Here is a 24,779-nt window from a genome sequence, read left to right as displayed (position 1 = left end):
GAAATGTTTACTGGTCAAGATTATTGGGATGTATGAAAAAAAACCTTAATTGATATTATATATATTTTGTGGCGTATCCAGCGAATGTTGAGCAATTAATATTGTAATTAATTGATATTATAAAGTGATTACATATATGTTTTATTTTGAGTATTTTTGCCGAGAATTCTTGCCGTAGCATGTGAATTTCTATAGATTTTTTTATTTTTGGGTTTGGTAAGTTTCAAAGGTCTTTTCAATTGAAATGCTCACTTTTAATGCTATTTGACTTTATTTCGTATTTATATTTTTCTTTCTTTGATTTAAAAAACAATATTTATTAATAATATTTGTACTTGATAAAAAAATAAAAGTTTATTTTTATGACAAGTTACATTTCTTTTCTACTTTTCAATTTTGTAAATGAATACATTCCACTGTTGTGTGTGATAACATGCCCCCGACCCCTCCACAAGCATGGGACTGCCAGGGGCCCCAGCCCAAGACATCAGCATTTTTTTGTCTTTCCATGCTAATAATTCACCATACTATTACGAGACTTGATTTATTATGTACGAATAAATACATATAGAACCTGTTTATTTTATGTTACCCATTGAAGTAACTACCCTTTGCAATCACACATTTTTTGTAATCGTACAGAGGTATAAATGAGGATTGCAAGCCTTATTTTGTCACACTCTCCAGTGCCTTTGACAATGCTCGCTGCACATCTTTGGAACCTGAGAATCATTGCCCTTTGAGCAAATTATTTTTCTGAGGGAAAAACTCACAGGGAGGGGGAGATCAAGGTGGGGGAATAAGCTGGATGTAAAAATATTGAATGCAATGTTTGAAGTAATCTGACACCAGCTGGGACCCATGAGTCCTTAAACGTCTGCATGATTCGTTGAGACGTAAGCGACCAGAGATCTTTGGAAAGCCAAGTCGTGGGTACTCCATCACAACAATGCACCTGCTCACTGGTCCTTCGTGGTGTCATATTACCTAGCAAAATATCACATTCCAATGCTTCTACAACCAGTTTATTCCCCTGATCTTGCTCCCCATGTGACTTTTTCTCAGATAAACAATTTGCTCAAAGCGCAAAGATTATCAGGTTCCAAAGTAGTGCAGCGACGAAGGCACTGAAGGGTGTGACAAAAAAACTTGCAATCTGCATTTACATCTTTGTATGAACAATCGTTCAAAATGCATAATTGCACAGGGTAGTTACTTCGAAAGAAACACCAAATAAACAGGTTCTATCAGTACTTCTTCCATAATAAAATAAGTTTTGGAACCTTTTGAATGTAGTAGTAGAAGGGCCTAGTGAAAAGTCTGGCTTGGGAGGGCCCCCGCCAAAGATCCCAGTTTCTCTCTCCCCAGGAAGTAGGGGTCCTGGATGATAAGTATGTAAAAAGATTACTTGGTTTAAATAAAGCTTTTGTGGGGTTCTTCCCACTGAGTTTAGTGCTCTTCTGCAGTAAAAAATGAAATAATTTCCTTCCCTTGGTTAGAAAAATATGATTATCCCCTTCCCCCATCGTGGAAAATGTCTTGGGTATGCCTATGTATGTAAGAGTGAGAGTGAAAACTCTGAAGGAGAGGAAAAAAACAGTCAACACTCAAACTGAAGCACATCTCCCGGTTAAAATGTGGTCTGTGGTTTTTGAACTTCAAGGCGTCAATGTGAGCCGATCTTGTATTGGAAAAAAATGTGTTTTGCAGAGAGCAGGCAGATATTCTACACCACTGCTTCTCAAAGTATGAGTTGCATCTCCTAGGGTGTTGTGGCAAGCTAGAGATATTGACTCGTAATTTGTATTTATGCTTTGAAGTGGTTCTTTTATTAGTGAAATTTCTTTCTAAACCATTCGGGGGGGGGGGGGGGGTGATGAAACCATGAATTGGGTAAGGAAGCCGTGGGCGACAAAAGTTTGAGAAACACTTCTACACGCAGGGGCATTGAAGTATTTCAAATCTGTGGGTGCTCGTCTTGAGCTTTATGTAGGAGATTTTGATTTTCCAATCAGTTCTGGGGTTGCTTGGGCTTGTGCTACAAATTACAGTAGGTGCTCAAGCACTTACAGCACCACGGCTTTGATGCCACTGTCTACACCAGCAATTTTCAATCTGTTGCTAGTGAGCACCAGGGTGTTCCCTGAAGCACCAAGAATGCTCATGCCCGATTTCATTCTTGTGAGCACTTTACCAACATTTTGATTAAACATCCTGTAAAAATTATATTCAAGGATTACAATTATGCAAATTTTAGTTATACTTATGGCATGGGGGGGGGGGGGGGGAGCAGTCTTTGTGTTTAATTAAATGAACTTTGGCAGTGCTCTCACAACTCAAGAAAGGTTGAAAACCCCCCTAGATATGTATATTGCAGGAAAATTCAAGCATTTGTCATTTTTATTTCAAAAGTATGGAAGACAAATCGCAAAAACCGTATATTATGGAGAATTGCTAGTGACGCAGAAAGTAAGAAGCTTGTCTACCATCATGTCTGCTGGTTCAACCCCGATAGGACATGAATAAGTGTTTTCCCTACCAGACCTGAGGCATCCACTGATAGATGGCGTCTTTTCTACATTCCCTCCATGCTCAAGACAAGTACGAAAGTATACCGTGACTTTCTCTGAGGAGGAAGATTTCAGACTTAACTTGATTAATAATTAATTGCTATATGGCAATATGATCAGAGTTGGTGTGCGGCAAAATAGTATTATAACATGAGCCAAGCATAACTCTTCAACATAAATATGTTAGGGCCACGCATATCCACACATACCCAGCATGTCTCTGCATATAGCAATTCATTAGAAATTTTGCAACGGAATGTGTACGCAAGGTGCATGTACGGTGAAGTAGTAGTAGTAAGGGTTAAAATGGGGTCAATCCGCCTTTTGTAGCAATTTCAAATAAGTCTAAGTTTGATTTAATTGAGTTTGAGGTTTATTAATTTATTCAACTAATCAATCACACATTGATTGTATAAGAGATCCACAATTATAATCAATATAAGAGGGGGGGGGAGGTGAATCGTAGAGGGTATACATATAGTGAATGGGGGGGGGGGTGGGGGTTGATAGTTGACCTATGCTACCAGTTACAAACCTTTTCACTGTATTATTCAAGTTATTAGGAGATCTTCAATTTTTCTATTGCATTATATACAAACTTATTTTTCAATTTTTTTTATTTCTTTCTCAGATGCATTATCTGTTAATGCAATGGATGATCATACCGTTCTTGCAGTTCACCCTTTGCTGGATTCTCAAATGTTTGCTCAAGTTGATTCTGCAGGTAAAGTTATTGCCCTTATTTTTTTCCAAGCATCAATTCGTTAAGATAAATCTACTAGTTATCAAACGCTAAAGTACAAAATCATCTCACTAAAAGTAGAGTACATTAGTACTTCTATTGCTAAAAATACTTCTTGGGTACAAGGATTCCCCATCTTCAATGAAGGGAGTATAATCTTTATTGTGGCTAAAATTCCATAATTGAGGTCTGGGCCACAACTAGGGGAGAACAGGCGGGTCTGGTGCCCTGCATGCTGGACTAGAGGGGGCATCAAATTCATCTTTCAACTGCTCCTCCTTTCTTATGTGGGGGACAAAGTGCATTCTGGCCCTGAGCAAAGTTATCACTAAATTATTCTGATTGCACCAAGGTTCTGACCATTCAGTGATCCAAATTTTCCACCCAACATCTTCAACATTATATAAATAGATGACCACCAAAAAATGTTTAATAACATTCAAATACCCCAAAATATCAAAAAAAGGTAACACTGAAAATCAATCAACTCCAACCAAATTCTTTGTGTCGATCACTATTGAAAACTGTTGATTGATTGTCAATCACTATTTTAGCAGTACATTTTCAGCTGGTACGAGACCTATTTCTATTTAAAACTGCAGTGTTTTTCCATCAGACCAGAGGAGGGGCCCTCTCTATAGTGAATTTATAGAGTGACAAAAAAAAACGATATCAGTTGTCCCTGGCCCCAGGACTGGAGTTTTGTCATCCTAAACCCTTTGTGGGGGAAGCATGGATTAGAGATTATTCATCTATGAAAAAAATTCATAAAATTAACGAGCCAAGGATGCATATTTAAGTAATAAGAATGATAATGCTAGAGGGATAAGATGCTGAAGCAAAAAAAAAGGAAATGAAAATCCCACTAAAAACATAAGGGTAGTATGTCGGCTTGACATTCCAATCGGCAATAAAAAATTTTGAAAGGGTCAAAGTGTTGAAGTAAACTTTTGGCTACAAAAGAAAACACACCATTTCAGCTTCAACCTTGCTGACGGAAGCATAGCCATTGTTACAATTCATGATAGGAGAGAACAAAATGAAACACAGAGTGCTTTGCTGTAGCATTGCCATTTTTCAATATTTTGAATCATCTTGAATGTCCAATTAGCAATGTACTGAGAATTACATTAGTTTGAATTCTCCTTCCTTATTTTAGGAGCAAAATAGTTCTGAATTGGTCTTACTCTTAATTTTTTTTTAAATCGAGTAATTAATATTTGATATGTAAATATCGAATATTTTTTCAGTTGCGAGTATGGATCCAACAGATGAAGATGATTTGTTTCAGTGTGGACGATGCAAGAAACAGTTCACATCGATTATTTCTTTCATCAGCCATAAGAAAGAGATTTGCAGACCAGTGAAATGCACAAATCAAAATGATGGCTCGATACCAGTTTCTTCTCTTCAATCACCTGTTATTCAACATAACACAGTTCTTGTTGGCAAAATCCAGGTAATATATGGAATCCTAAAGTTTTCTAACTTGCAATAATTTTAAAAAGGAACAAAGCAAATGCTTTATGAAGTTCTATCATTTTTTTTTATTTTATTTAATAATTCTAAACAGCACACATAAATACATGAATACAAATATACAAAATAAAATAAAGACAACAGAACAAAAGACAAAACATACACTATGCAGCTCTTAGGGACCCATTTGGTCCGTCCTAGAGCAATTTTTTACATTGTTTCGATAGAAGAAAGCTCAAATTCGATGGCTAATCTTTTAGAGATGCTTCCTGAAATATATTTCAGATTTGATTATACAGTGAAAATCCTATATAATATGATATCCTCTATAACAATAATTACCTGTATAAGAATATTATTTTCTGGTCCTTATGCACTTTTCATAATGTTAATATATTCCATTATCTAATGATAATTCTTTTATAATGATAAATTTTTCTGGTCCCTTGAGTTCCTTATATAAATTATAAATGTTTCATTGTATTTTTCCTTAACATAGATAGACCTCATACATATTCTTACATTATAATGGATGCCATTTATAATGTACATTAAAAAACATTGTAATAATAATAAAGAGGTGTTTTTTTATTGGAACAGCATTTCCAAGCAAGCAATTAAACATCAATCGTTGTGTTGTTTTGCATAAACAAGATGCACTGCAATACTCATACTGCTCGTCAGCCAGAAAAATTAAGATTAATGTAATATATACATACATATCTTTTTCAATTCAATCTATGTTAAAGGCTAGTTTTATTTGGTAGCTATAAAAAATGTGTTTATTATATAGCTACTCTACTTTCATTAATGTAAACTTTGTTGTATGACACCCTTATAAGAATTATTTGTCATGAACCGGACTTTCATTAAAATGAACAACCATTAGCCCTATTAGTCCATTATAATGAGGTTCTACTGTATTATTGAATTACTGTATTCTTAATTTTGCAAAAAAAAAAAAATTCTGATGAGTTGGCAAACTGTATTTGCTTAGTTGCTGCATATATGTTGTATTAGCATTGCGAATAATCACATGTAGACTTTGAATAGCAAACAGTTGCTGCTATTTTATTTTCAGTTCTTAAGAGAAAGAATGAAACCCTGTAGAACACAGGGTTTCATTCTTCCCATATCTAGCTCTAAGTTTCTTCACATTTAAATGCCACCGTTAGCAAAAATCACACTAATTTTACAATACAATATGCTTTTTCTTAGGTTCCGTCATCAAGCTTGTCAACTGCAGCATCATATGGTCAGAATGTCATTCTAACAGAGAATGATCTCCTTCCGATCACAGAGGATAAGCAGCAGAAGTCTTTCATGGATGCATCTGAAAATAAAAATGTTGAAGATACAGAACTTTCTGACAGTCTCCAAGTGCAAACATTGAATGCTGTGATGCCAGAAAATCTGGTTTCGGAGCAAAATATATCAGTTCTCCACCAAGCATATTCTGAAGTGTCTGTATCTAAAGAACTTGAACCATTGAATGGCACCATCTCTGTTCCCTTGCTTGGTAATAAATTGATATCTGGTCCATTGATTCTCGTGAGCCAGTCAGATAACATTACAAACTTTTCTAGTGTTGTCCTTAACATTGAAAGTCCCTCCGTGGTTGCTCCAGCAGCAGTTGGAGAAAGTTCAGAGCAGGTCATTGATAATTCAGTTTCACATGAAATGGTCGAGGAGGCAGAAAAAAACAAAGTTGATAGCTTTCCAGAGCAAGAACAAAATGGGAATCCAGACTTGACAGATCTAAGTACTGCTAATGTTATTGCTGAATTCCACACGAGTATGGTGAAAACAAAGAAACGTGGAAGTCAGAATGAAAATGAAGAAGAGTCAAGTCGGAAGGCAAGAATTTGTTTTTCATAAACCTAATTACAGTAGGACCAGAACCTCCCCTAATGGACACCTCCCATTCAGGGACACTTTTCTGATCCCCAGCCCCTTGGGATAGGGCTTTAATGTATTTCACTCTCCGTTAATAGACAGTAAAATCAGGCAAACCATAATTTTTTTGGAAACTTTAATTTATTAATTTTTGGTCATAAACAGAAAATTTATCATATTCAACTATGATGGTAAATATGATAAAGCGTCAGTTAGTTACTCAACTAAACATGACTATGGTTCAGGATAATGAATTCAAATGGTAATGTTGGTTTGGTTTGTTGGTACGTGTGAAGAAAGCTAGCATTACAAGACTGATAATGTTGTTATGAATATTTTTATCATCTTCACACTGATTTTAATTGCAAAATATGTGTAGTGCACGTATCATGTGTATGGGTAAAAATATTTAGTTGGTTTTATGAAAAGAATAAAGGCTATAAATTTTTCCATATTTATCAAACTTTCCAACTTTATTTGTGAAATTTAATCAAACTGTCTTTATCGAGACAATTGGTGATTGTGCATAACCAATGGTGCATCACTTTTGCAGTAATATATACATTTAAACATTAAAATGTAGAGGAACCAATTGTGATCAAAGCCAAATATTGTATAGATGTGAAAGTCGTATAAACAGGGTTACACTGTATATCGTACATTCCCATTAGCAGACAAAAAAATTTTGTTCCCACAGATGTCCATTATCAAGAAGTTCTACTGTAATGGTTTATGCAAATTTTTTTATTCATTCTGAAAAGGAAAAAAAATTTCCCTATTGTGACATAATTTGTTGTTATAGAGTCAAACATTAATAAACTATCGTCATAGTTATTTAAAGTATTTTTAAATCAAACCACATATCCTAATAATAAATATCATCTTTAGCAGTAATTTCATTTCTGTAGTGTATATAATCCTGGAATTCTATTGGAAAAATGTTATATTGTGTGTGTGTGTTTAAAAAACATGATATTACATTTTATCTTTTTTCAGCATGATATGAGGAAAAAATTTTATTAAATTGAACAAAAACTAATGGATAAAAGTTACGTTTGAAATTTTCATGTATACACTGATGGTGAAAACAGTTATTGCTTGCTTTGCTACTTATTAATCACTTGTAACTGTCTATGAAGACATTTATTTGATAGGTGAGATCTATTGGAACACAAAATCTTTTTTCTTGAAATGATTCCTATATATAGCAATGCATATAATATATATTTTTATTTCTCTCTCTCCCTTTTTTTCTCAGGGGACAAAATTGACATGCGCTTATTGCAGCAAATCATTTACAAAGAATTTCGATCTGCAGCAGCATATTCGTAGTCATACTGGCGAGAAACCTTTCCAATGTATTGTGTGTGGACGAGCTTTTGCACAAAAGTCTAATGTAAAGAAACACATGCATACTCACAAGGTAATCCACAGTTTTACTCCCATTCTCAATTGAGTGTGTGTAATGCTTTTTTCAAACAGTCAAAAGTAAATTTATTACATATGCATTTATTTTTTTAAAGAAATAAAGTATTTCCTTATTGAAGGTGTGGCCGGATGGATTATCCAATACATTACCTAAAGTGAACAGCATTATTTCAAGCAGCAATATCAGCAGAGAGCCAGATAGTGAAGGAAATGAATTATCGTCTGATGTCCCTGATAATGATAAAGAAGTGAGTACAGAAGAAAACTGTGTTGTCTCTGAAGTTCATGAATTGATTTTAAATTAATAATTAAATTTTTAAAAATTTGTAGATAAACTGATTAATTACATTATTTATGGAATAATGTTTTTGTTTCTCTTGTAAAGTTTGTTAAAAATGATTTATCTGGTTTTAAAACTAGACAGTTCACGTGTTCATTACTTATTTATTCATCTCTATGTCTGGTATATCCAGTTTCTCTGTGTAAAATTATTCATATATCATTTTTTTAATTTTTGTATAAGTTTGTTATCATAAATTAGTCCTTTAAATTTCTTACCAGCTATCATTATTTTTTAGAGAAATGTCTCATTCACTATGTATTTTATTTCTCTATTGCATTTTTGAGGGTATGAAATTTTCTTACTTACATAGGATATTAGTCAGGATGGGAAAAATTTTGACAACTCATATGCCTGCCCATATTGTTCTTATATTGGCAAGACTTACTATAATCTCAAGAGTCACATGAAGAAGCATGAGACAAAAAAAGTGATTATTTTATTTTACCAATATGCACATAGATATACGTATTTGTAATATTTTTTCTTTTCACAACGTGCTGTATTTTCAGTAAGTTTTGGGAATGTATAAAATATATATAGATATATAGACAATCTTTAATATCCTATATTGAAAAAAAAAGATTTTTAGGTATTATGTTTTCTATCAAATTTTCTATTGAAAATGTTGTTGTTTCAACTTATCTACGTGATAAACTTCACCTAGATGAACTTCTTTGAAACTTTGTTTTCTTTTTATTCTGCATATACTTTGATGATGTCTACCTCAGTGCAGATCTAGCTGTATTCTAAAAAAGTCTTCCCATAGAGAAAATGGAACAACAGCCAAAATTACCTGCTGAGTTGTTCACTTATGAATTCGGAAGACAGATGGCAGCATTTCTTTAAAAGCACATAACAAGCATTTCTCAGAAACAAACTTCATGTAGGTACAGAACACATACACGGCACATGTACTAGTTCAATTAAAGTTCCGTAGAGTAATATTTATGAGGTGCATGCTAGTACAGTGATACCTCAGCTAGCAAAGATTATTTGTTCTGGAATCATGTTCGTTAGCAGAAACGTGATTTCCTATATAGGTTTCTATGTAAAATCATTTGATTCATTCCAGAAACAAACAGCTTCAAAATAGGATAAAAGGGAATTTACAGGAAGTTTAGATTCTGAAGAGAGATCTTTTTATTTTACACTATGTACACAACCAATACTAGCTTAAGTCTACTGAAGCTGGTGTTGATACAACTCAGTCGAGTTTATAGGTGCTCTTCCCCCATCCGTTTGTGATTTGATCAGCTCATTTCTGTGACTGATACATGCAGATGGAAAAGATAAGCTCCTAGTATGTCCAGACTGTTTAGTTTGATGCTAAGAGTCTTGCACTGAAAGAATGAGGGCTCTGTAAACATTATGCTCTTTTTTTTTTCAATGCATTTTCCATTAGCGGAATCTTTCATTTTAAATGAAATTGTTCAAAATTTTTCAGAAAGAGAAGTTTAGATACACCCGGAAAAATATACTAAGGTGGACAGCTCCAGTGACAGTAATTATGATGTGCGTGATGATTGGTGCAAAAATTCATTTCATGGTGCGAGTGTTTTATGTTAGCGTATGCATCCATATCAAAGCAAATCATTACCAGAATCTGTTAGCCAAGGCAAAAAAAATCATGAAAAAAAACTTGGTTGGCCAAAAGATTTGTAAGCCAGCCTTCGGTAGCTTAGGTATCACTGTAATAGAAGTTGTTTTTTTTGCTTATTTTATACTAGCTGATACCCGGCGACGTTGCCCGCCCTGTAAAAAATTTACATATATATAGCTTATTAATTATTTCTTAATCAAAATATTTCTGCATTAAGTAAAAAAAATTACTTTCATTTTTAAATATTTTAATTAAAAACTTCAGGCAATCGCTTGTGGATACACAATATCTTTGGTTTTTCCATCTGGTGTGTAGATGTACAAATTTTTGGGATTTCCAACACGCGAACAGGCGACGAAAAGTTGTCCGTGAGAAATACAGGGCTCAAGTAGGTTGATATCTGCCACTGCTAACGACTGGCCTCGCGCTTTGTTGATTGCCATAGCAAAAGCTAAAAGAATCGGGAACTAATCGCTTGAAAATGAATGGCATTTCTTCAGTGATAATTGGGATGCGTGGAATGAAGACGTCTTCTCCTTTGGCACATAATTTCTTGAAAGCATTATAGGTACTCCGACTTTGAGGGTCAAGTTATGAGGTGGCACACCCGGTATATCCAAAGAGTTCAGAAATTCTGCAGGATACAGAACTGCCTGTGCTGAGTCTGTGACAGTGTCAACCGATTTGTAAGATGTGGAGTCTCCTGGAATAATTTTTAGAATTTTTTCGTTGATCTTGTTCACACTGTCATTTTCCGGTGCCAGAATTACTCTCTCACAGTCACTCATGGTTTTGGTGATTTTGTTGAATGTTTGGGAAGACTTTGTCTCCAAGTTCTTGAACTGAGTTTAAAAACTGGTAAAATCCATTTGGGAACGTAATCCTGGTCTACGGGAATTCTTCCATTGCCAAGTTTGATCAACTGATGTGAAAATGATAGCAGTGCCGAGTCATTTTGCAGTTGAACTCGCATGTTGGTGGATAATGATAATTTTTTAGCTTCGTGCCAGAGTGTTGATGTCCTAACGAACTCGAGGCGACCACCGATAGACAGCACCTTCACTTCAAACCCATCTCACTAATGGCAGTAAATTGCAATGTAGCGATATGGCCAGAGTTGGTGTTTGTTGAAGTAGAGTGCTGATGATTTGAGGCAAGCATTGAGTTCATCAGCTGGTGTTGAACATTTTTATTCCCTGTTTTATCGTTGTAGTTGTTGTTCTCTGTTGTTAGTGACGTCATATGTCCAGCTTCTGCAGCGAATATTATTCAAACGCCTTTTAAGCATTTTTTAAATTGAAACTATATCTCTACGATGGGCGGTTGATGAGATAAAGGCTGCATTAGCACTTACAGGACACCCTGTATACAGGCAAGCAAAAATACCCGGCGCTCTTCCCGGGGTTTCTTCAATTACTGGGAGGATTGCAAAAGTGACAAACCGTTATAAAGGAATAAACTGTTATGATGGCAGCGTTAAAGATGTGACAAACCATTGTAAAGGCATATATACACGTCTGAAACGCATTGTTGGAAACCACGGTAACCAAAGCAAACGTTCCGAAAGTGATTGTTGAGGCCCCAAAACCATTGTTGCCCGACAGTTTTTCGCCCATTTCAGGCATTTGCCCAGCTCTGACGAACTTTTAAAGTAGCCTACGGTTCAATCCCGGTCGTGTTTGGTATATATGCAAAATCTGGCGACGATCGGTCTAAAACTGTAGATTTGTATAAAGAGCATACATACATACATACTTTCACATTTATATATAAGATGTAAGGAGAAGGCCACCAATTATATTCTCTATTCTTATATTAGGGAAGACAATGAAGCTATTATTTTTTTTTATAGGATATTATAAGAATTTAAATTGCATGCTTAGAATGAAAGACTTCTATTGATAAAAAACTCATTACATGTTGTAAAGTATGAATTCAAGTGGTTCATAAAGTAAATGATAATTATCAAATTCAATGCTTTGAGTTATTGTCATTTCTTTTAATTGACTTGTAAACATAATTTTTTCCCTTCAAAATGCAAGCTTTAGTTTGTTAGTTCAGTTTAAACTATATTAATTTTTTCAATATTTTACATATCTACAGGTTTATAAATGTGTTGTCAGCACATGTAGCTGTACATTTGAAGAATTAGAACTCTTTCTTGAGCATACCAGGTCTCATGAGAGGGAAATGACGTACAGGTGTCATGAATGCAACAAAAACTTTTCATCTCTGTTTGAGCTTGGCTCTCATCAGTACACTCATAGTATATATTCAAGCAAGCTCTCTCGATCAGCAAAAAGGTAAGGATGTTATTTAGACATATATTTCAAACTCCATGTCTGAAATTAATTCCATTCTATGAATTAAGAATTATTTTATAAATAGGGGAAAGCATTTGAGTCTGAAATTTAAATGTAATGCACCATTTATTCTTATATTCACATCTATATGTGTGTGTGTGCACTGTGTCCTTTTTGTTATGGCTCTTATGACTATTTGCATAATGATTTTTTTTTCTTGGAAACAAATAAGCTCTGTTCATCACACTAGTTTTGGGCATTGTAGGTTGTTGTTCTACTATCATACATATATAAATTGATAGCATTTTCTTTGATATCGATTCAAATTCAGGCACTTTTTATTGAAATCTCAAGATTGTTTTGATGCAAATGGAAAATGTAATTTTTTTTGCATTGAATTACTTTGTAGTTCAGAAATGTAAATGGTTAAAAATTAGATTCTTTTAAAAGCTATTATAAATAATATCCATGCTGCCATTCAGAAAGACTTTCAAATTTGTGATACTTTGGTTTTTCATCTAACAGGATATTCCGATGCATGTTGTGTTTGAATAAGTATGCTACTCCAGCCGCTTTGAATCATCACATGTCAACTACGTCACACACATATTCATGTAATCATTGTGATAAGGTGTTTCCCAGTGAAAGATACTTGAGGCGGCATCTGCGCATACATTCTGATGTAGATTCATTTGTGTGTAAGTTGTGCAACAAAGGATTTCGAACTGAAAGTTATCTAAAGGTTCATATGTTGACTCACAGCACCAATAAACCTTATGCTTGCTCCATGTGTGTTGCTGCATTCAATCGTAAAGACAAACTGAAAAGACATCTTTTGATACATGAACCAGTAAAAAGGTACAAGTGCCCATTTAATAATCACAGTGGTTGCGATAGAGAATTCAATCGTCCAGATAAGCTTAAAGCTCACATTTTAACCCATTCATCAGCAAAGCCTTTCATTTGTCATAAATGTGGCCAGGTTTTCTGCCGCGTCGCCCAATTTCGAAAACATCTCAGCACTTCAGAAGAATGCAGTGAAAACTCTGAAGAATGCAATTGGTGTGGCATAAAATTTTCTAGCAATAAAGATTCTGCAAGGCACAGATGTAAGGATATGCTAGCCTTACAGAAAGTGGCTAAAAACAGTTTAAAACAGAAGTCTCGGTTACCATTTGGTACAGGAAGGCATAGTCGGAGCTTGCGCAGACATTACCAATTGAAAAAAAGTAAAAAATCAAAAGGAAAACCGATCGAGAATGACCTGGATGCTTCTGAATTAGTTGATGATATTCCTACAGCTCACATCGAAATTATATCAGCAAATACTGATCTAGTTCCTGTCAGTAGCATTAGCCATTTTTCCCTTCCCCCAAATTTCGAGACAGACAGTGCACAAAGTCAATTTGATGAAGTTTTAACCAACGTTGTGAATACACATTCAGATAGTTGCGAGGTTTCAAATTTTTGTTCCATTCCTTTAGACGAATGTACCACTCTTCAGGAAACGGTAGATGCCACATAGCTTGACACATTATGCTATGTTTAGTGATTTTTTAAATTGCTTTTTAGATTACTTTAGGTAAACCACAATTTAATCGCTGATACAACTGTATCCTTTTTTTTTTATGAATGATTAGTATGGGCTGTAAACAATGAACTGTGATAAGTATGGTTCTTTTTCATTTTAAATTAGAAACATTTTTAATACTGTAAATATTGTCTAAAGTTTGGAATTCATTCTAAATGACTAGAAAAATATATTGTAGTCTATGTACATAAACCTAGACTTATATGCCAATAGGTTTATGCTCTGATTACACAACTGCACAGAATGGCTTCTTTTTTTAATTAGTAATTACAGAACTGTAAGGAATGCTGTCAATGCATGGTAATGTTCTAGTGGCAATGATGCTTTTGGCAGGAAGGTGGACAACTGGGTAATTTGTTTGGTCCCTTATATATCTTACAATGCTACTTTTAACAAATGAGAGATATCACTGCTCAGCAAAAAAAATTTTCATGTTAAGAAAATTTTAATGGTTTTTTTTCGGGGCTACTGATACTGAATCTGCCTTTGGTTTTTTCAGATTGGCTCTAGTTTTTGAGATAAAGTGAAAATTAAATTTCAATGGTAATACCATAAGCAGTATACAAATCACATTGAAACTATGCATTATAAATAAATACAGTAAATCATTGGCAAAGATATTTTAGTGGTTTTAGAGTCATTTTGTGGTGCTGATTCCGAACCTGGCATTGGTTTTGTCAGATTAGCTCTAGTTTTTAAGATAAAGTGAAAATTAAATTTTGATGGTAATGTCTAAGTAGCATACAAATCACATTGTTCAGGGTATGCATTATCTCAAAAACTAGAGCTAATTCGGAATCAGTGCCCAAAATGATTGTAAAATCATTGAAATATCTTTCCCAATGATTAACTGTATTTATTTATACAAGATATACAGAAGACTGGATGTTGTGAAGATATTTATTATTTGAGATGTTAATTTTTTGAGGAAGGAAAAACTCATCTCTGCCTCTACCGGGAGTCGAACCCGGGTCCCTCGATTGCCGGACGAGTGCTCTGACCACTAAGCTACAGAGGAGATAGAGATTTTCCTTCGCTAGAGCGTAAATATATGCCAAACGGAACCGTGCAATGGACGGTGAAATCGATCAGCTAATAGCTCATGGTTCCGTTCGGCATATATTACGCTCTAGCGAAGGAAAATCTCTATCTCCTCTGTAGCTTAGTGGTCAGAGCACTCGTCCGGCAATCGAGGGACCCAAGTTCGACTCCCGGTAGAGGCAGAGATGAGTTTTTTCCCTTCCTTAAAAAATTAACATCTCAAATAATAAACATCTTCACAACATCCAGTCTTCTGTATATCTTGTATTAACAAGTGGAGAGCGACATTCATGTCATGTATTTATTTACATCACATGATTTCAATGTGATTTGTACATCGCTTATTGAAACTTAATTTTCACTTTATCTCAAAAACTAGAGCCAATCTGACAAAACTAGCGCCAGATTTGAAATCATCACTACAAAATCATCCTAAAATCACTGAAATATCTTTGAAAACAAGATCAGTGTTGAGAGCGGTGATTGTTTGTCTGAGCATAAAAGAACAAGAAGGAAATTACATTACAAGCATTTGTTCCTTCTCTCATCCTCTCACATCCTATTGTAAATTTATCTTTCTTTGCAATAGCTATCATTACTTAACTGACTTAACTGAAGAAGGAATTTCTTTGAATCAGTGAATAAGCAGCTAAAATTAATGATTGAATGCTAAAAATTTACAAGTTACTTTCACCATTAAATGTTTGATTTTTACTTTCAAATATGAAATGTCTTTTCAAAACATGTTATACACCAACTAGATGCACTAATATTAAAATATTATCATTGCTAATTACACTAATTATAATGATCGATCACATTACGTCAACTAGACTTGATATAGTAAATTAATTTGAATCGAGAAATTTGAAAAAAATAAAAACCAGATGAAGCACAGTTACTATTTTTCCACTGCCAGCATCACATATAAATTTATCATATTGACAGTTGAATGAGTAAATGAAACACAAAATATATGTTATTTTAATAATTTCTGTTGCATTTGTTTAGTAAAGATATAGTTTCATCACAAAGTTGGTGAAATCTTCTTTGTAAATGTTTTTGTTGTTCCATAAAATTTTTTACGAAGTAATTTTATCTGTGAACTTTTTGTTTTAAGAAACGTATCTTAGTGAAATGGTGTTCTACAAACATATTTATCATTCAGAAAGTTAATAAACATATTTGTTATTCAAAAACACATTGCTCAATGAATTGAAAATTTCCCCAAATTTTTTTCATTGGAATACATATTCTGTGGCATTAAAATTTATGGCCATAAATTTATGTCATATTAGTTTGAGGGGAAATTTGGTGACCTGAAGCATTATATTAGCATGCATACCTGATGGATTGCTTGTGGGTCAGCCATCTCATAAATAGCTCAGAGGAAATAAGGTAATCATGCTGTACAATGAAACGTCTATATAATGATACTCAAGGGACTGCAGAAACATACTGTTATAAAGGAGTTATAGATAGAATATACAGTAAAACCCCTCTTAACGGACACCTCTGGGATGCGGTACTCCCTCTTTTATAGCCAAATAATAATTTAGCCTTGCATAAATTTTGTATGCATTTCAAACGCCTGATTAATGGTCACCCTTGTTTTATGGTCAATTTTTTGTCCTGTCTGTGTCCGCAAAAGAGAGATTTTAATGTATTAACACTATGAAAAGTGCATCAGGCTGAGATAGTAAGTTAAAAACATTGTTGTATAAATAATTATTGCTGTAGAGGGGTATTGTTATGCAGGCTGTCCCAAATTGTTTGCACAGCAGATATCTCTGCAACCGTTTAACTTTAGTAACATACTTTTAATTACAAAAAGTCAAAAAATAACGTGCAGTTACTTGAAATCTTAAAATGTGACTGAAAGGTCGTAGTGTAAATATAAATTTTTAAATTAGTTTTTATACAGTCCATGTGTGCTGAAAGCTCCAATTAACAAAGTGCAGATCCCACTCTCAAAAGTCATTTGCAGAAAAAAAAAAGAATTAATATTTTTGAATGCAATATTTATTGAGATATTAAATATATAAAAGCACTGTGTTGGCAAGTTTTTATTGGCTCAAAAGTTGCCACAGGGACTATACATGAATAGAATGAACTCAACCAATTTTTATTTTTTTATTCATAATAAATACCTATTCAATTTTTTGACAATCACAAAATTTTTACAACATTGAATTTACTTTACGCTTCACAATTTGTGAACCCCACTCTCAATTATTTGTGAAAAATGCTGAAAACTTCAAAGTCAAATATTTTTATGAATATTGCATTTAGAAATACACAATTTTTTGTAAATGACTTCTCTCAGAGCAGGATTTACTTTTCACTAATTGGAAGTTTTAGCACTTAGAGTCTACATAAAAAGCTGATTTTTCTATTTTTTATGTATATAAATAAATTTGCAAAATTTATAACACTTTAGAGTAATCGCACATAATTTAAAAACTTTTTGCAAATGTTCTGAAGTCAATGGTTGCAGAGATATCTGATGTGCAAACAATTTGGGACAGCCTGTTTGAGGATTTAAGCTGTATATTCCAGAATCAGGAATTTTGCTTCAAATTTTTAAAAAAGCATCATGTTCTTCTTCGGAGCCATTCAACTGTGCCGATTGCAGAGTGGGAATTAAATTATTTCATGTATTTTTTTACAGGTCTACCTGAAATTTTTACAATATTTTACTCTGCTTGTTTACAATATAATAAACAAGGTTCTGCTCAAATTTTTATTTTGAGCAGTTACTTAATAGTTAACCTCTAACTCATCCTGTTTCTAATGCCATATGGTCCCAGAAATCTGTGTCAAGGGCGATCTTTATTGATGAGGCGTTACATAGGATATAAGGTACAAAATTTGCTCTTTAATTTAATCTTAGTACAGTTGAATCTCGTTTTAATGAACTCCAAGAGACCGGAGAAATCACTTCATTATAATGAAATTTCTTTATAAAGGAATTCCAGGTTTTAGCATTGTTTCTACGTAAACTTATCTATGGGGGATTAGAAAAATTTTCATTAAAACAATATTTTTGTTATAACTGTATTCGTTAAAATGGGATTCGACTAGTTTGTTATTGAAAAAATTTACTAAACCTAAATGAATGTGATGGAAATTCATATATGTAAATAAACTTTCTAACGTCGATATATTTGTCAGATTAATTTCACTGTCGCCAATGATTCTTATTTCATGTGAAATGATTGTAGGAACTGAAAAGCATTGAATGTAGATCATAGGTGAATAAAACGGAGATGAAGTGAAGGTGGGGGGGGGGGTGATTGCCAGTCAGTCAGCATACACATCCACTGTGATCTTCCTTTCTACCATTCAAAGAGCCTATATCCTCTTATGATTCAGATCAGTTCTGTTGGTCATACATTTTGTGAATGGCAAATATGATTATAAAATAAATTATGGAATTGGTTAAATGATCCACCATCACATTAATATGTATGGCTTTCTGCAGAGTATTGAGACTAATTTACCGCACACTAACTCCGGTCATATATCACCATACGGCAATTTCCAGCCAGGGGAGTTCAGTGGGAAATGAAGACTCCATCAGTGGTCACCCCAGGTTCTGTAGGTTAAGAACTGGCTTCTCTGACATTCTATGCCTGGATTCAAACCCATGGACCTTGATGGTAACCTTCATAGTGGAAGACGAGCATCTCACCACCAGAGTATTGAAACTGGAACAAATGTGACATCATGACTAGACAGCATTTTATTTGGATTCAACTTATTTTTCCTTCTACTTCTATACACTAACATGCACGTCTTTTTTTCTTCATATACTACCCTGGGCAGCTCTCAAGCTATCATACAACCTCCTCAGGATAGGTAACGATGTAAAAGTTTAGTTAAGTCAGTCACTCACCAGAAATAACAAGAAATCAACAAAGAATAATTTTAAATGACATAAGTAACCTGCTATATTTATTCAGTAGACTACAATAAATGACATAAAAACAAATGTTATAGGACAGGCACATGAGTACAAATTGACTAGTGTTACTTTATTTGGATAAGGCAACATTAAGGGTTTGAGCATCATGGAATATAACCCCTTGCAGAAACTCGTGAAAATTTATTGCAGATTAGTCACAAGTGACAATGCTTAAATTCAAATGTAATTCATGTAAATTTTCAAATCGCCACTGCTCACAGGTGGTGATATTTTACTTGAATCATTCAATCACACATCAGCTGTAAAAGTTATCAGATCTTATTTCTGCCAAAACTGTATTGGACCTGAACACTGGGGGCCCACAACTGGGGGGGGGGGTCCTGGTGCTCCAGGCACTGGTCCAGAGGTGATGCCAAATTTAACTTTCAACTACTCTTAACTTTCTACATTACACAGGGCGCCAAAATACATGCTTGTCCCGGCCGACGAAGTATCTAGTTGGGTACTGCCTGTACATGGTCTTTATCTGTCTTTTTTTTGCAGGCAATCTCATTCATTTAATAAAGCTCATGGCCCCATCAAAAGTAGGCAGATATGACTTGTATAATATAAATATTAAAAACAGGCTTTCTATCTGTTTCATGTATACAAATAGAGTGTCATAACAATAAATGCACGTCATTCAGTTTATTCATCAAAAAGTTTCTCAGAATCAAACGCATATTTTTGTCTACAATATTTTTGTATATAAATCGTATCCATTGATTTTAAAATGACTAGGAAAAGTAGTGTTTTTTCCGGACTGAACAAACATAGAATATGAAAGCATGTAAAAATTTTAACACTTTGTGTGGGAAATTCCGCAATCTTTTCTATAACTTAAAGCAAAATCTAATAGCAAAAGGGGAGGACTAATGGGATAACATTTATAAAATGTCGCAAAAAATGTCTTGATAAATTTGTATTCATATAGATTCAAAAGAGCAAACATTTGTTCTTCAAGCTTAATCTCATAATTTATTTAAGATAAGCCAATATAGAATTATATCTCCAAATTAATACTATATCAGCTTATCTCCTTTAAAACTAAACAAATACTGGTCAGGTCAGTGGCATAACATTACAAGTTTTTTTAGTAAAAAGAAAAATCCAGATCAGCATAAACATGAATGAAGTGAAATTCTAAACATAAATACCTTTGGGCATGATTATTAGCCTGATTGGTTTTTTAAGGATGTTACTTCTTCCATGATGGAAAAGATTTGATATTAGAGAATGTTGCGAGTTGAGTTGATCTGTTTCATAGAAATTAGACAGATAATCTCCTAATGTATGAACAATCCATAAAAAACTGTGGAAGCAATTATTTTTCTTCATTCACAAATTGTTGAAACAAAATTGTTTTGGCCTATGCAATGCACTTCTCCCCTCTTGCAAGAACAAACACCACAATCATGAATGAAATAGAGTACAAATGAATTAATATGTCATTCTCAAGAACATGATATCTAAACCTAAAGGTAATGAGTAAACTCTTGCTGATTTAATGCGAACTAGTTTGAAATCACTGCACAAGAAATGTTCAGTGAAGAAATCTTTCATGTGCCATATTTCTCCACATTAGCCAGAAAACAGCAAGAGACCAGCATGCTGGAAAATTTGTCACAGATTCCAGATAATTCTTAGATATCTGAAAACTCTAATAGATTATATTGGTAGATTTAAATTTTGGCTGCTCTCTACATTTTAGTCTAATTTTTGTTTTACTAACTAGTGAGTTCAGATAGTAATTTATGTTTGCTTTTGCTATCAGAAATTTAGATTTATTAAGAGAATGTTGGATATTATGCATATTTTTCTAGTGTAGATTAATGATAACTAAATAGTAGGTCGATGATAACTAAAGTGAAAATTAGTAAATGCTTAATTTTCATTATCAAATTCCTGAACCACTCGTTTGCTACACAGGGAAAAGCTATTTTATTCTTATTCCCTTATTTTTTCAGTATTTAACGTAAATTGATATAGGTTTTTAAATGTGCCCTGTGATTTTAATTAGACCTTGCTCTTCCCAGCATGCTGGGAATGGACCAGACTCCAACATTCAAAAATCTGGTGTCCCCCAAGCTATAACGCAGGGGAATACGGTATAGTGATTTAAGTGGGTTCAACTGTAATTTATTATAATGACAGAATTTAGCATTAAATCGGGTTCGACTGTATATAAATATGTTCTTCCTAGATTTACAAGTGCCTTGCTGTTGTTGTGGGACAATTTACCCACGAAGGAACAAAATGTGAATTAATAAATATCTAGGTATAAAAATGTGTCCATAAAGATGTGTGTATTGTTGATACTCTGGGGTTTAGAGATTTTGAATATTATCATGCAAAACGACATCTATATAAATGTATAACAATAATAACATCTACCATGAAACACTTCAATGAAGTTTGCTCTGATGATGAAGCAATCTTAAAAGTCTAAAATTTTGAATAGCTGTCGTTTTTGTGTATAAACCGCAGTGTGTAAAAAAGATATTCAGCTCATTGTTATTCGAATAATCACAGGAAATGTACCCAGCTATGACTCCCCACAGCCGGAAGCTCTTTCACTTCACATTTTATACAGTAGTTTTTGCCATCGTTATTGTCCCAAAATATATCGCCTTCAGCTGTCTTGTAACAAACAGCAAATAGTAATGAATGGCCTTTGGTGCATAAGTCTGAGGGATTACAAAAAAGTGTAAATGAAAATTTATCTGTGTCATGATCACTAGATCCTTCAAGATAGATCGCAAGTTCATCGTGATGACTAGCCCAAGCATTAGCTGTATATCTTACGAACACCGTCTTATGAAATGTCAGATTCACCACGCTCACTATACCATAAACCGTACTATCTGCAGTGCTCACACTGTGGAGGCTGACTTTGAGTTTTCTGAGACGCTCCATAAATCGAGCGCTCAAAGATGGTGCCAGAAAAGCTGGAAACAGTTGGATCTTCTTTCCTCCAGAACGGACAATTGCACCTTCAGAAATATTTTGGTAAGATGGCATGGGTATGACCTCTTGTAGATCTTTTTTCACTAAATAACGTATAGATTCCAGCTCAAGACCTAAAGCATCTGCAAATCGCACAACTTTTTTACCTTCTCGTTTAGGGGCTGGGAAGGAGATGGCCCTTTTCTTCTTCAGGATTGGATGTGCCTTCGAGGATGTAGGACTGCAAATGTTGCTTGGAACGGGGCTTTTTGCCCAAAGTCCGCCAACATTATCATAGTTTTCATCTGTTGGTAAGGAAGAATACAGAAATAAGTATTGATTAGGAAGGAAAGAAAGATATTAATAGCTAAATATTCATGAGCATATATTTTTCGAAACTTCAAATGATTCTACAAGAAGATAAGCATTTCGAACGAAGTCTTTTAAATTTATTTGTCCTACCAGCCCTCTCATGAGAAAAAAAATTTCTTAGCTCTTATTTTCTAAGCCAACACATAGGATTTTAGATTGTATCCATCTATGGCACAAACCTAAAAAACGGCCATAACTCCTTTCCCATATTAGTGATACATGTAATTTGATAACAGCTGTGATTTGACAAGCAATATAATTTTTACTGACCATAATAACTATTTTGTTCTGTATCCTGGCAATGACTGTTTTAATGCAATGAGCCCATAGGGCTGAAGTCAGATAATTCTTACCATTTTTGTTTTTGTATCTCAGCCTTAAGGCCCTGCTTGGAGGATGTGGGGGGCAGGGACCATGAGGCTCCAAATATACAGAGGCAGATTTGCAATTTTGCCGCCTGTGGGCTACACAAATTTTGCTGCCTTTCATTCTAGTCTAATTTTTTTGACCATTTATTTCTCAAACCTACTGCCCTACTACATGCACACATGCTTGCGTACTATTTTGGTTACTCCCATGCTTGCACTCTCACTAGGTCACTCTTTATGCCATTCACATGGTTGCTCACAAATCTAGGTCATTCTTTTGGTTATTCACATGTTCGCATATACTCTAGGTCACTCTTTTGGTCAGTCCCATGCTCACACACTCTCTAGGTCACTCTTTTGGCCACTAATTGACCTGGTCCCTTGCTCGATTTCTAAGTCACTCTTTATCATTCACATGCTTGCATATGTTCTGGGTTGCATTTTTGATCATTCATTAAACTGGTTCCCCTTGCTCTCTATGTCACTATTTTGATCCTTCACATGCTTGAAAATTCTCTAGGTGACTTGTTTGTTCACTCACTGACCTAGTCCCTTGCTCTCTGAACAGAGGCGGATCTATGGTTGGCTATGCAAATTTTGCCACCCTTCTCCCATTCTACTAATTTTCTCTGCCACTCATTAGTCAAATTTTCTGCCCCCCCCTAAATTTGCTGCCCTGGGCTAAAGTCCAGTGATGAGTGACCAATTAATGAAATGGGAGAAAGCGGAAAAAGCTATAAATCTGCCTCTGTCTAGAGAGCAAGGGAATCAGTGAATAACCAATTGGTCTGCAAGCACATGTACCCCATAAGAGGGTCTGCAAGCACATGTACCCCAAAGAGTGACCCACAGGGTTTGCAAGCATATGAGTGACCTAGAGAGTGCATAGGCATGAGAATGACCAAAAGTAAGAATGTTAAAGCATAAGAGTGACCAAGAAAGTGTTAAAGCATAAGAGTGACCAAGAAAGTTAAAGCATAAGAGTGACCAAGAAAGTGTTAAAGCATGAGTAACCAAGAAAGTGTTAAAGCATGAGTAACCAAGAAAGTGTTAAAGCATAATAGTGATCTAGAGTGTATGCAAGTATGTGGATGACAAAAGAGTATGCAAGCATGTGGATGACTAAAAGAGTGACCTATAGAGAGCAATGGACAAAGTCATTGGCAACCAAAAGCGTAATCTAAAGAGTGTGAAAGCATGGGAATGACCAAAAGAATAACCTGGAGGGAGTGGGAGACCAAAAGAATGACCTAGAAAATGTGTAAGCATAGGAATGACCGAAAAAACAGGCAACCACAACTAGATACTTGGTCATCCTCGGCAAGTACACATTTTGGCGCCCTTTAAGTAAGGTTGAAATTTGCGCTCCCTCTGGTTTGGCGCCCGGGGCACCAGACCCGCCTGCTCCCCCCCCCCCTAGTTGCGGCCGTGACCAAAAGAATAACCTAGACGGGGAGGGACTAAGTCAGGGAATGATCAAAAGAGTGATTCTGATACAGGAGCGTGTTTACAGAGCCCTGTTCCGGCAAATTTGAGGAGTCCAGAGAAGTGCACTAGAATAGAAAAAGGGCGGCAAGATTTGTGCATCCCCCAGGCGAAAAAATAATAAATCTCGCAAGGAGTACAAAACACTCATGAATCTAGTCATTGGAAATTACTTTGCAAAAAAAAAAAAGTAGTTAATTTGATGTTACCGAATTCGCAGGGGAACTGTCCATCGATCGGAGTCGGAGGAACGTCATCGAACTGACAGAGCCGATTGCTGAGGAGCCTGACTTTCTTCTGGACGTGGTCCCTGATGACATCCGAACAGACTTCGCAATAAGAGAGATTTCGAGGCAAATACAAGAAGAATCTGTCCTCTTCCCTGTTCCTCAAGGGGGTCGATTCGAAGATATCGGCCAGATCTTTGACCAAGTCGGCATCGTACAGGTTTTTCGGCACATCCAGGGAGAAACTGTGCTGCTTGCGGCTGCTTTGCTGCCAGCACCTTCTCTTTAGGATCGATCCTTTGAAATTTAAGGCATTGGGAGTCTTTAAGGCCATTTTCTCCGGCGCTAGGACGTCTAGCGGTCGTCCGAGCTCTTTTTGTTTATACCGCCGTGTGGTGTTGTTGTTGTCATCGACCTTTAA

The 24,779-nt window shown here is 35.0% G+C and overlaps 2 protein-coding genes across 2 annotated transcripts; one reads left to right on the top strand and one right to left on the bottom strand.

Annotated features, from left to right (window-relative positions):
* Positions 1–14,002, top strand: LOC149089861 (zinc finger protein 341-like). The gene is made up of 9 exons (XM_089252600.1): positions 1–216; positions 3,202–3,294; positions 4,563–4,771; positions 6,010–6,648; positions 7,946–8,110; positions 8,235–8,363; positions 8,769–8,885; positions 12,162–12,361; positions 12,887–14,002. The coding sequence occupies exons 2-9, from the start codon at positions 3,222–3,224 to the stop codon at positions 13,884–13,886; spliced, it is 2,532 nt and encodes an 843-aa protein (XP_089108726.1). The 5' UTR covers positions 1–216; positions 3,202–3,221; the 3' UTR covers positions 13,887–14,002.
* A 4,923-nt stretch (positions 14,003–18,925) lies between these two features.
* On the bottom strand, positions 18,926–24,779 carry LOC149089860 (protein phosphatase 1 regulatory subunit 3C-like). Its single transcript, XM_089252507.1, has 2 exons — positions 24,341–24,779; positions 18,926–22,211 (listed from the first exon to the last, which is right to left on the bottom strand). The coding sequence occupies exons 1-2, from the start codon at positions 24,690–24,692 to the stop codon at positions 21,487–21,489; spliced, it is 1,077 nt and encodes a 358-aa protein (XP_089108633.1). The 5' UTR covers positions 24,693–24,779; the 3' UTR covers positions 18,926–21,486.

This window comes from Pholcus phalangioides, unplaced genomic scaffold, assembly GCF_987345545.1.
Source record: "Pholcus phalangioides strain wild (caught in Gottingen) unplaced genomic scaffold, Ppha-v1.0 ptg000001l_1, whole genome shotgun sequence".
Lineage (NCBI taxonomy): Eukaryota > Metazoa > Arthropoda > Arachnida > Araneae > Pholcidae > Pholcus > Pholcus phalangioides.
The sequence above is the reverse complement of the archived record's forward strand: the minus strand, read 5'-3'. Positions and strand labels throughout refer to the sequence as shown.